The 13,042-nt window shown below is 38.1% G+C and overlaps 1 protein-coding gene across 12 annotated transcripts in view; it reads left to right on the forward strand.

Moving 5' to 3' along the window:
- The window catches only part of FUBP1 (far upstream element binding protein 1), a 32,912-nt gene that overhangs the window by 357 nt on the left and 19,513 nt on the right, over positions 1–13,042 (forward strand). For 4 of the 12 annotated variants that reach the window (XM_056497250.1, XM_056497252.1, XM_056497251.1 and 1 more), the window contains exons 2-19: positions 923–1,013; positions 1,992–2,054; positions 2,892–2,930; positions 3,274–3,313; positions 4,097–4,146; positions 4,239–4,310; positions 4,599–4,656; positions 5,118–5,280; positions 5,360–5,458; positions 5,542–5,643; positions 6,278–6,380; positions 6,465–6,565; positions 7,138–7,279; positions 8,064–8,224; positions 8,978–9,132; positions 9,220–9,299; positions 12,059–12,187; positions 12,808–12,882. In XM_056497250.1, coding sequence (XP_056353225.1) covers positions 923–1,013; positions 1,992–2,054; positions 2,892–2,930; positions 3,274–3,313; positions 4,097–4,146; positions 4,239–4,310; positions 4,599–4,656; positions 5,118–5,280; positions 5,360–5,458; positions 5,542–5,643; positions 6,278–6,380; positions 6,465–6,565; positions 7,138–7,279; positions 8,064–8,224; positions 8,978–9,132; positions 9,220–9,299; positions 12,059–12,187; positions 12,808–12,882 — 1,723 coding nt within the window. Of the gene's footprint in view, positions 1–199; positions 277–922; positions 1,014–1,991; positions 2,055–2,891; positions 2,931–3,273; positions 3,314–4,096; positions 4,147–4,238; positions 4,311–4,598; positions 4,657–5,117; positions 5,281–5,359; positions 5,459–5,541; positions 5,644–6,277; positions 6,381–6,464; positions 6,566–7,137; positions 7,280–8,063; positions 8,225–8,977; positions 9,133–9,219; positions 9,300–12,058; positions 12,188–12,807; positions 12,883–13,042 lie in introns of those variants that run through there. The other 8 variants (XM_056497255.1, XM_056497256.1, XM_056497258.1 and 5 more) reach the window with 4 other exon arrangements.

Here is a 13,042-nt window from a genome sequence, read left to right on the forward strand (position 1 = left end):
GGTGTCCCGGGGCCTGGAGGCCGCGGTGTCGGAGCCGCGGGAACAGTGAGGGCGCTGCGCACTCGCCTGTGGGGAGCGCGGGCCCCTCCGCCAGTGTGTGTTCTGGGGGGAGCTTTGTCCCGTCCCCACGCCCCCTTTGCGCCACCTGCCCGCCCTGGGCCGCGAGGTATTTGTAGCCCAGCTCCGCCATTGCCCGCGAACAGCGCCGAGATCGGCCCGAGGGGATTCGGCGGTGAGAGGAGCCGCACCGCGCGGTCCCTCCGCCACGGCGGGGAGGCGAAATCTCGGCGGGCGAGTAGCGGCGCGTTATCGGGCCGGGCCCGGCGCAGGGACGGGAGGGCGGCGGCGCTGCGGCGCGGGCCGTGTTGTGGCGCCCGCGGCGCCCCAGCCTGCTCGGACCGGTTGGGCAGCGCCGCGGCCTGCGGAGCGAGGGCGGCCTTTGCGGAAGCTCTTTATCCCGCAGTTTTATTTGTAGCTTCTGCACCACGGGCGATGTTTTCATCGCTTCTCCGGCGAAATGTTCGCCTCGTCTGTTAATAAGCGGTCGCGGTTTTGGTAGCATTTGAGGGCCCAGTGTAGTTAGGATGTGAAATTGTTTGGCCGGTGAGGCCCTGCCGGGAGATACCACAGTGTTTCGCGAACAAAGCGTAGAGAAAAAAAGAAGCCCGTTTAGGAAAAAGGTTTTGGTGTTTAAAAGGCTTCGTTGGGCTCTTTTAGGAGGCTCTACTGATGAAGGACGAGCACAAGTCGTTTAAGAACGTTTAAGAAAACATTTATGAACGAAACTGTTTTTGGCCTTTTTAAGTATTTGGGGTTATTAAATGCGCATTGTTTAAATCGCTGAAATCTTTTAGAAGACGTGGAATAAACATGGGCTGAATTAATTGGTTTTTTTCTTGGCTCACATCTGCCTTTTGTTTAGATTGCAGCGAAAATTGGAGGAGATGCTGGCACAGCAATGAATTCAAACGACTACGGTTATGGAGGGCAGAAAAGACCTCTTGAGGATGGAGGTACGCACTCATTCGTGCTGCATTTATTTTTGTGGAATATGGCCACTCTGTCAGAAAGATTGCAGGTGATGGTTTTGTTTGTGGATTCGGTTTTTTGTTTTTTTTTTTTTCCCATAGCAGAGCATTAAAACATTTTGTTCCTCTCACAGATCATGGCGTATTTTTTCATTTTCAGTTTAGTGGGAAAGTTTTAAACCGTTGTGTGCTAAACTGAAGTGAACGTAAGCCTATTTTACACTATTTTAAATGTGGTTTAAGTGCTGCAAAAAGAAAAATGTATGCTGAGGAAAGGGACAGAAATTGGCTGGTTGCAAAATGCCTATGTAGATGTTATTGAAGTGTTTTGTGGTCGCGTGGGATTGGTCACAACTTGTGAATTACAATTAGAGCAGGAAGTGCTCCTCAAGCTTGATTGTTGCATTACCTTTATTACTGCACTGTTTCAAATAAAAGTATTAATGCATTTCATTGTAAAAGCATAGAATTTAAAAAAAACATGGGGAAATACATTTTTTACCTTGAAGACACTTTTGCATAGTTTATAGTTCAGCCTACAGCATGTGTGAACCCTGAAAAATTGTACTTAAATCTTCTGACTTGTTGCAGCTTTTTGGATTTGCCTTACACTGCAGTAAAGTTTTCTCCTGAAATGTGCTGTCTTCTGTCTCTTAAGAACATCCAATTTGAACTTAACAGGGTTTGGTTAATATACATACATAATCCTAACTAAATTACAAGAAGAAGTCTTTGAGCTTGCTGAAATGTTCTCATAGATCTCAAAAAAGAGAAATGCCTTTTTTTCCTGTAAGAGGATTGAAACTCAGTCTACAGAATGTAACTAAGGCTTTATATCAGGGGTTCTTGTGTCCTACAGTAAAATTTTTTTTTTCTATTAAAGGTGAGGTTTTCAATATACAAAAATGAGCTAATGATGCTTCAGATGATATATGTAATGTATTCTTTTTATTTTATGTGTAGATGGCTCTTGGACAAGTCCGAGCAGTACAACACACTGGGAGGGAATGCCCTCTCCTTTTAAAGGCAGGAATTTTTATTTATTACCTGTGTTTAGTATGTAAACATGACATAAACTAGTGGATCTTTCTGGATTGACACAAATATTTATTGGAATACATGGCTGAGTTTTTGCTGCACATAAATTATGGTGGTTCATATAGCCTTTATTTTGGGGTGGGAAGGAAGCATCTGAATTATTATCTTTTCAGATACAGGTTCATGATGCCTTTTATTTCTCTACTGTACAGAAAGGATTTGGACAGTAGTGATATAGTTGCTTTGAATCTGCTTTTTTTTTTTTTTTTTAAGTTTTACGCTATGAAATGCTTGATATTTGGGTAGGGATTTCATGTCAACATTCAGATTGAGATTGCATTGCCATGTGATACTGTTGTATTTTCAGATGTTTGGTCTAGATTTGTGGTCATTGTCAGAATTTTTTTTAAGTTATTATTGATTTTTGGATTTGATTTTTTTTTTCTTTTTTACTATAGAAGCATCATTAGCTTGAGCAGCCAACAAAGCTCAACTTTGTTCCTTGTGTTGGTTGAGTTTCAGTGACTGGGTATCTGTGAGCTATCCACATACAGTGTGTTCTGAAAGCTGCCTTTTGTTAAACTGAATAGATACATGCAGAAACCTAACATCTTTTCAGCTATACTAACCAAGTGCTGAGTGTTTGTGAGATTCTTCCTTTTATTCAGATGATCAACTCCCTGAAATTGGAGGAGAAAAAAGAAAGAAAGGAAAAAAAAAAAAAGGGGGCTAAAATGCACTGGAAATTTACAGTTCACACTAAAAGGTTTAAACACTTCCTGAATTTCTTGGCAAAAAAAATTTAAAAAAATCTTAATTTTGCAGATCAACCAGATGCTAAGAAAGTTGCTCCCCAGAACGATTGTAAGTAATTTTTATTTTGTTGCCAAAAAACCCTAAACAAGTGTAACATTGTCAGAACAACAGTTTGAAAGTATTCTGGTAGGTGGCACTTAAATAAGTAAGATCCAAAAAATGGCTGGGGGTTTATGGCTTACTTTCTTGAAGCAGTGGGAGTCTACTTGGTAAAACTGACAGTGGTAGTAGCAACAGCTGAGTCTTTATCATTTTTAAACCTTTTGATAACAGTTGTTAAAAGTGAACTTGGACAGAAGTTTGATACAATTGAGTTTTTTAATCAAAGGAGAAGCTTAGTTGTAAGATGTACCACTTGTTTTAATTTAATTTTAACAATGTTTGTTTATAGCTTTTGGAAATCAGCTGCCACCGATGCATCAGCAGCAAAGGTAAGTTATAATACATCTTACATGGAATTTTTATTGAAATAAAGCAGTTTCAAGCAGTTTTTCTGAAAAAGTGGTATCAACACATGAAGCATTTATTCTTTGTCCTTGTGTGAACTGTTGAAATTTAGCTTTAGCAAACCCAAGTCAGACAAGTAAAATGTACCTGCATTGTGCTCTCTTTCTCCACAGCCTAGGCTATGGGTTGAGCTTAATAAAAAGAAAACACGTTGGCTGGTTTTTACTGCTTCATCGTATAGGTAGTGTAGCTAGAAGTTGGATGCAGATCTGAAGAGAAAGGGGGTGATGCTGTCTTGTAAATAAGAAGGGAAGCTGAGTGTCCTAAAAACAAAATAATTCAGACTTCATACTGAGTGTTACTCGACTACATTTTTTACAACTTCTTCGTTTTCTCCACTTGTTTCTTACCTAAACAACCAGATCCAACTGTTATGCTTTGGACAGTTGTGAGATGCCAAAATTTCCAGCATCTTTTGATGAATATATAGATGAAACTTAAAATGCTACAGTAGCTTTTTCTGTACTGCACATCTGTTGATAAAGAGAGTGAAGGAAAACTTTTTACTGATTTGTATGACACTTGAGTCTTTTGTTTCGTTTCGGTGTTTTACCACTTTGTGTAGAACTGTGATTACATAATGACTTAATGGGAGGGCAAGTTGAGCCAGGGTGATGGTGGGGCAATAGGTTGCTTTAGTTGAAATATAAATATAATGCTGGTTTGCTCTTTGAGTAGTCACGTCTTTTGTTTAACATTGGCCGTAGGTCTGTGATGACAGAGGAATACAAAGTTCCAGATGGGATGGTTGGATTCAGTAAGTAGTATGGATGTGCTTTTGTAGCATAGTTGGGGATGTTAGTAGATGCTGTTAATGCATATAATCTTTCTGTATTTTCTTTCTCCAAGTAATTGGCAGAGGTGGAGAGCAGATCTCACGCATACAGCAAGAGTCTGGCTGTAAAATACAGATTGCACCTGGTAACTATTTGGCGGGGGGGGGTTGTCTGTTTGGGGGGGTTGGGGGGGCAGTTGGTTGGAAGTCCAGGAGATTGCTCATTGGTTCTCATTGCCTGAACCTTCATTTAAGATGCAGGTTCATTTTTTTGTGCTAATCATGACTATGATGGGCTAAAGAAATGCAGAACGGCATACACTGATAATTCTATTTTATTAAATATGAAAATTCAGTAGCTTGTATATTATGATTAATTTCATAATCCCTTTCTGACTTAACACTGCTGATAAGTTGGTTTTCATTTTATGCAGACAGTGGAGGCTTGCCTGAAAGATCATGTATGCTAACTGGAACACCAGAGTCTGTTCAGTAAGTATTTTTAACTAATGTCAGGAGTGTAATCATGATTTTACTCTGATGGCAGCTGACCTTACACATGCGGTGAATATATACTTGCTTTTGTCCACTGTTGTGATAGTTGGTTACAAGTACAAATGTCCTTTCTGTGCATGCTGAATCAAGCAGCAGCTTTTGTTCTGAATTAAGCTTTGATGAGTGTAACTATATACAGGGACCTTGAGGAGGTAACCTCATTAAATGTTTGGTAAAGGACCACCTTTTGTATTCCAATATTGGGCTGGTGTTATTATTGTGCAGTTATTTTCTTAAGTTATTTTGCAGATTGATTGAAATTGCTTTATATTTCTTAGTGACAACAACTATAACTCTTTGCAGAAACTTATCAAATTAAAGAAATTCCCAAGCAGAATAGGTGTGGGCAAGTGATACTTGCAGGAATGATATTTATAAACGTGTATTTTCTTTCACAGGTCAGCAAAAAGATTACTTGATCAGATAGTTGAAAAGGGAAGACCTGCACCTGGATTTCATCATGGTGATGGACCGGGAAATGCAGTCCAAGAAATTATGATCCCAGCAAGTAAAGCAGGATTAGTTATTGGGAAAGGTGGAGAGACAATTAAACAATTACAGGTATATATGTATTTTCTTTTCAATATGATAGTACTGAATCTGGATTTGCATGAGTGTTGACCTCCCTTTTATCAAATAGGAGCGGGCAGGTGTCAAAATGGTCATGATTCAGGATGGTCCACAGAACACTGGTGCAGACAAGCCCCTTAGGATAACTGGAGACCCTTACAAAGTTCAGGTAAGGAGTGCCTCACAACTTGGAGCATTTGCAGATCAGTTCTGATGTTGCAGTACCTAAACAAACTTTCATTCTTCTTTTAGCAAGCCAAGGAAATGGTGCTGGAGTTAATTCGCGATCAAGGTGGCTTTAGAGAGGTGCGCAACGAATATGGGTCAAGAATAGGAGGAAATGAAGGGATAGACGTAAGCATGGTTGAAAAACTTGTTCACTGTATTTTGAGATGTTACCTTTAAAATGTTAAGCTAAGTAATACTGCTGAAAGCTTTTAACCAGGTTTCAGAAGTGGTTGTGGTGTGTATGTAATACTTGATCCTTGCTGAATTTACAACACTAAGTGATGTGCATCATGCACAATTTCATTGCCAGCACTTATAAACGATTTCAAGTAGCTGGAGTTTTTTTTATCAAATGAGCAAGTAAATTTTCTGGCCAAGTATAAAATGTTACATACTACATTATTGAAATTGGACTTTGGCCTTTACGAAAATTATTTAAGTCCAGCTCTTAATGCAAGTCACAAGCTAGCAACTCTTCATCAGGGGAGGGGCTTAAAGCTTCATCTGCTATAATCTGAAATGCACTGGGAATTGCTACCACTAAAGTATAAGATCACTTTATTTTTAATGGCTTAGTCCAGTATGTGCTAGGCTTGTGATTTGATATTAAAAAATTCATCCTTGAAAAAGCCTGAAGTGGCATTGGTCTTGCCCTAGTTTACGATTCAAGCTAATTCTAACCCTTTCATTGTGTGGATTTTTTAGGAATATCTATGGCATCAACATCTTTGGTTTTGCTTGTTTGTTTTTTTTTTTTTAGGTTCCAATACCACGATTTGCTGTAGGTATTGTAATTGGAAGAAATGGAGAGATGATTAAAAAGATTCAGAATGATGCTGGTGTTAGGATCCAGTTTAAGCCAGGTTTGTAATACGTTCATAAGTTTTTGTGACTTAAATGTAAGTTTACTGAATTGCATATACTGGAATAGTTCATTTTTATTCCAGATGATGGAACAACTCCAGATAGAATAGCCCAGATCACAGGGCCTCCTGACAGATGTCAGCATGCCGCAGAAATTATTACAGATCTCCTTCGCAGTGTTCAGGTTGGGTAACATTGTTCAGTGTTTAAATTCCCCTGCCTTTTGCAAAGACCCACAGTTTTCAAAAAGTGTGTGTAACTAAAGAAAGTGATTTAGTTGTGCTATTTGAATCTACTTCAAAGTTTGGTCTGGAATATGAATGTTTACTTTTACAGTTACAGTTTTGCAAGTGGCCATACTGATTCAAAGTCATGGCATTTCTTCATGTGGCTGGTTTTAGAGCTGCTGCTTCTGTTTTGTGTTACAATCAAAAGTTGTAATCAGTGTTTAAAAGCTTATTGTTAGATGAGTCCCACTGCTGCATTTACGGAAGCCAGACAAAAATTACATCTTTGTCCATGTGAAATTTTCTGCTTGCTTTTATATCCTTTCCTCCTTCATCTTTCATATGCAGAATTGTATAGAACATTTTTTAGAATGTAATTAAGATCTTCCAAAAAAGATACTGCTTTATCTACCAATATGGTCTGAGTAGTGAATCAGTTTTTCTTAACAAGGGTGTCATGTAACCTGCTCGCATTATTTCTTTGTGGTAACTTTATAGAACGTGCTCATTTGTTGCTGCTTCTTTTTAGGCTGGTAACCCTGGTGGACCAGGACCTGGTGGTCGAGGAAGGGGTAGAGGCCAAGGCAACTGGAACATGGGGCCTCCTGGTGGATTACAGGAGTTCAATTTTATTGTCCCTACTGGCAAAACTGGATTAATCATTGGAAAAGGCAATATATCTTATATATGTACATCTCTATGTTATTTTAAAAACCACTCAGCTTTTCTGTTTGGACAAATGCCATGCTACAGAGATGTGTGATGAGCATGATGCTAATAATGCTGAGGTTCTATGTTCAATCCCTGTATGGGCCTTTCACTTAAGAGTTGGAGTCCATGATCCTTATGGGTTCCTTCCAACTCAGAATACTTGTGATAATGTGATTTTTTAAAAATTTTAATTGCCCAATTTTACCTGTTTTGATGACTTTGTATATATTAATGGTACATATGACTTCTCTGGATCCTGTAAGAGGAGCCAGTTCAGAGAATTTAGCTTTCTGGCTTTGGTGCGCTGCAAGAAGTTGTGGATTTAACTACTCTGTCAGCTTATGTGGGGCTTTTTCATCATTTGGGCTTCCTTACCCCTTTATATAAGGAGGTTGGGTTTGAAATTTGTAATTACTGATAACTGTGTCGGTTGTTATTAATGTCTAATGTTAAATGTTTACGTAAATTAAAAATACAGATAAGATGGTAGGAGTTCTTTGCTGCTGTTTCTGAGTAGTATTTTTTGTAGTCTAAAAAAATAATTTATTCTACTAGTTGATTGCCATTAAAGCTCTATACTACACTGAAGAGGTCTTATTTGAATTGTTAGAATGTTCTTGAATGGCTCATAAGAATAGGTGCCTTTTAATGTCTTTTCGGCTTCCATGCAGTTGACTTTCTCTGATGTGAGTCAGTACTTTTTGCTTTGATGCACGTCATTAAAAACTCCATATTGTATTGTAGGTGGTGAAACTATTAAAAGTATAAGCCAACAGTCTGGTGCTAGAATAGAACTTCAGAGAAATCCTCCACCTAATGCGGATCCAAACATGAAGATGTTTACTATCCGTGGAACACCCCAGCAAATAGATTATGCACGACAACTTATAGAAGAAAAAATTGGAGTGAGTGGACAACTGCTTTTTTCCTTACTGTTAGAACTAAACAGAACTGAAAGCAAGTCTTCCTTTGTGGAGATTTCTCTTTCATTTCACTTCCCATATTAATTTAATCAGATAATAAATTGATACTAATGGTAATCTGGATTTAAAGTGTTATAACAAAACCTTGAAATAGAAACAGTTTGTCTCTTCAACATCATATGGTATGTTCTTGAAAATACCAATTTTGTCTGTATGAAAAAATTGATGAGTTCAAAGAGATGTCAGTGATACTAAATTGTTTGGGTTTTTTCCAGTCAGTGTTTGGGTAAAGTTCTAATCCAAGTTACTCCTTCAATTTCACCAGACTTTTGTTTGCATGTGTTGCATGTAATCAAATTTACTAGAGGCTTTTTGTGCCTGAGCTTACAAACAGGTATAGTTATTCAGATTTAGATGTACTGATGTATTTTAAAACTGATAGTCTTGTCAGTGTGGGGAGTTTAGTGCAACTTGTGGAAAAACGTGGGTTTTTTTGTAAAATCCTTCACTTCCTCAAGAAGAAACTGAAATAAATGAGGTTTTGTAGTTGCTATTACTGCCACATCTGCCTTTTAACTAGCTCTAAGCCTAATCAAACTTTAAATAGCCTGTTTTCTGCAGGGAACTGTCTTTAAAACTAGTCAAACCTTTGAGTGTTCACATAAATGCTTTTAAAATGCTGAAAGATGGAGAACCTCAGGGTGAATTTTCATCTCTGTGCTACCCTTGTTACAGGGTCCAGTGAATCCATTGGGTCCTCCTGTTCCCCATGGTCCCCATGGTGTTGTTCCTGGTCCGCATGGACCTCCTGGGCCACCAGGTCCTGGTGCTCCCATGGGACCATATAATCCAGCTCCTTATAACCCAGGCCCTCCTGGTCCTGCACCTCAGTAAGTATTGCTTCAGCTGGCTTTCTTCTGTGTGGGGTGACCCAGGGACTGCCTTTCACTGTGTGTGTATGACCTGATCTTTTACAGTGGTCCTCCAGCTCCATATGCTCCACAGGGATGGGGAAATGCTTATCCACACTGGCAGCCACCAAACCCACCAGACCCAGGTAAGAAATGCACAGCTGTACCATAGTGTTGGTATATTTCAAGTACATCCATTCTGTCCTTGCAAGTATATGCATTGTACAGTTCACTTGTAATACACTCATAACACTGAAAATCTCCCGTTTTTCTGGCTTTTTTCACTGATTGTCAATTTACTTATGTTTTGCACTTTCCATGTGTGACTTGTGAAATGTTGAAATTTAATCGTTACAGTTGGATTATGCTTTTTTACAAATGTTACTGATACTGCATCACTATTTATGGTACTTTTTTCAAGTCTTGCTTCACGGTTTTGTGCAATTCAGTTCTTTTAAAATTGATGTTTTTGCATAAAGTTCTGTAATAAGGATGTGTCTTCTTTCTCTAATAGTAAATGGCTTTGTATTTTGTTTTAAACAGACTTTACTGGTTTTTTACAGTTAATGCTATGACATTTCTAGGTTTTGTTCTATTACAATTACTTGGAAGAGTCTGACACACCAGTGTATTTTGTTGAGTCCCTTTTGAGGACTAAAACCTTGGTGAATTGCTGTTAACGCAGTAAAACTAGGTTGTGTATTTTGAGCTTTTGCTTATAACAGTTTCATATTTTCTTCTGAAGCCCATCTTTGTAGAATCTATTTCTTCTATTTCTGTTTAAGAGTGGGAATTCTTACTTAATTCCAACTTCCAAAGTTGTAGTATCCTGCTTTTCTTTAAGTTTACATCCTTTGGTTGGACTAGAGGATATGGGGAAATGGAGCATCAGCCACAGAAGGCATGGTAAGGCTAGATGCTTGAGTCTGTTACACCTCATTTGTTTGAGGTAGAGTTTCCTCAGAACTTGAGCCAAAAGATCTCAATTTTATTTTTGTTGTAAATGACAGATACATTCTGATAGCCACTGTTCCTGACATAGGTTCCATTAGTGGAGAAGGAGACTCCATGTATGTATCACGTTTTGTCTTTGCAAAGAGCCATTGCTGGTTTTAGTTCCCAGACTTCTGCACAAGGTAGCTCTGCATGCATTCAGTTCAGTAGTTAAAATGCCTGCTGACATTATTTAGAAGTAGAATGGGTCAAAGTGACAAAGTTTCAGCAAAAGTATTTCATGTAAAACCACTGCTAAAACATTGCAGCCTTTTTCACACCACTTTTTTATTTTTATTAAGTTACTTATCTGCGTAAAGGCTGTGTAAAAAAAAATGGCAAATAACTCTTGATGTCATTTTCATGATTCTGTAACTGTTTTTTTGATAAATATCTCTCCTAAAAATCTTAAGTTCTCATATTTGCAGTTAAAGTTGGTGCTTCTTTTGACTAGCATTTCTTTGGATGAATTTTCTACATTTTTCACTTAGGTACTCATTCCACTGTAACAAACGGGTTATTTTAGTACTTTTTCCAGTGGTGCTTTCTCCAGAACCTTGCTTGCCCTTGTTACCTGAAAGTGGAGCTAGTTACTGCAGTCAGATTTCTTTAGAAATTTAATGAATCCAGCTCTGTGGTGTTCTGCTCTAGAGAAGTGCTAAGGAGAAGGAGGAGTGGAATTGAGCAATGGCTTATTTGATATTTGCAGGTAACCTTAGAATATAAATATAGAATGTGTTGGTTTAAATCCACTGTTGTTGATGGAAGTAGTGTAATTTCAAACAGAAAGTAGTGTGTTAACTTTTTTTTTTTCTGTGTGCATTTGAAGTGGTTACAGTTGACTTTTGTCAACTTTCATTTTGTTTAACATTAATTTGTTGTCATGGATTTCTTCTTGAATGCCTTTTTCAGGGGATTTCTTCATCTTCCATTACTCACTGCCTTACCTGTTTCATGTTTAGGGAGGATTGTATTTCCTTTCCCATGTATAGTTACTCTAAAGTATCAGCTGTGTCCATGTCCTTTTGTGAAATTCTCTCCTTACTTGACTGCATTTCTTTGCAGATATTGTTATTCTTTAAGTCTGCAAATACTGTTTACAAATAGATGCTGGTTGTGTATAACATACTATGTTCTCTAATAGTAGATTTTCAGGTATTGTGGATTCTCTATCTGGTAATGTAATCAATCTCTGATTCAGCAAGAATAAGCCATTCCTAAAGGCTAAATGTGAGAAACAGAGAAGTAAAACCCTAGGAAGCAGCATCATTGGTCTACTTAGATGTAGATAAAAATAAGGAGCAATGGAGATAGATGCAACTGTTTCTATTACTTTTTTTATACTGAAAAGCTGTAAGTAAACAGTGGTGCTTAATAGCCATGTATGGGGATTCAGGTTCTTAAAATGCTGTATGTTATTCTATTTTACCGTTACCTTAAAGTTTAACTGACAAGCATTGCAAATACCCAGTAAGTCTTGTATTCTTCTGTTTCAGAAATATGTATTTGGCATGCCTCCTCCACCGGTGCCAGTGTCATTAGCGTGAGGTTCTAACAAAAGTAAAACCATGGAATGATTCATTGCTACTACCATTTATTAACACGACTGTTTAAATAGACTTGAAAAATCTGTTTCTGTTTATCACATGTAAGATAAAGTGTAGTAGTAAAGGTTCTAGAATTATTTTATCTCACCAGCTCTATGAAAGTACACTTTGTACAGTACGTTGGTCTGAAACCTGATCAAAAGTTTATGCTAGAAAGAAAAAATACTTGGAAGTATGTACATGGATATTTTGTTTAGATGGATTTTTCCTTGGAAGAAAATAAGAATGCCTAGGACAGGATTAATTGAGGCCAGCATTCTGTTCATAGTAGTACTATTATAAATGCTTATGTTCTGTTTTCATAGGTAAGCCAGGAACAGATCCCAATTCAGCAGCGTGGGCAGCTTATTATGCTCACTATTATCAGCAGCAAGCACAGCCACCACCTGCAGCCCCTCCTAGTGGACCAGCTACAACCCAAACTAATGGACAAGGTAGATATTGAATGAAATGGACATATTTCTCATTGCTGGAGGTGTAAATACCCCATAATTTTTTATTGTTGTTTTCCTATGTCAGGTAAATTTATTTTAAGTAGCTGGTTTCCTTGGAAAGCTATTGCTTATAGCCTTCAGGATTGCTCTTCTTAATTTCAGCAGTAACAAGGATAATGTATTTATCTTGGAATATACTGCAAAGAGAATTTTGCTGCGGTGTGGGCTGACTTAATGACTACATAGAACAGTCATAAATAAAAATGTAATGAGCCAAGCTGTTGATTGTCATTTGCTTAAATGGTTGCATCACTTCCAGTGGGTTTAGGACAATTACAGTTGTAGTATTTAGTTGTGTTATTTTAATATTTATGCCTGGCTGAGGCTTGCCACTTGAATTCTGGTATTTTGTATTGCTAGTGGCATGCGCTTCCTAAATATTGAAAACATGTCTTTTTTACTAGTAGTTTCTAATTGTAATAGCTTGTACCACAAAGGTTTATAGTGTCAGATATGAGTCATGTCATGTGGGAGTGTTACTGAAAATTTCAATTAGTTATTTGGATTATGTGTGAAGCAAACCTCAGTAATTTTAGTCTAACTATTTTAATGTAATTCAGGAGATCAGCCAAACCCAGCACCAGCAGGGCAGGTTGACTATACCAAGGCCTGGGAGGAGTACTACAAAAAAATGGGTAAGTGTTCAGGGGCTTTTGTGTTGTTTTTTCTCTTCCACAGTCACAGTGGAATGTTTTAGGAGACTTGCATATTTTGCTGGATGAGATGGGGGTTTTTACCCCAAAAAAATTGGAATGCATAGTCATGTGTCTTCTGAACCAAATGCTGCTGAGAAAC

This window comes from Oenanthe melanoleuca, chromosome 8 (assembly GCF_029582105.1).
Source record: "Oenanthe melanoleuca isolate GR-GAL-2019-014 chromosome 8, OMel1.0, whole genome shotgun sequence".
In the NCBI taxonomy this organism is placed as follows: Eukaryota; Metazoa; Chordata; class Aves; order Passeriformes; family Muscicapidae; genus Oenanthe; species Oenanthe melanoleuca.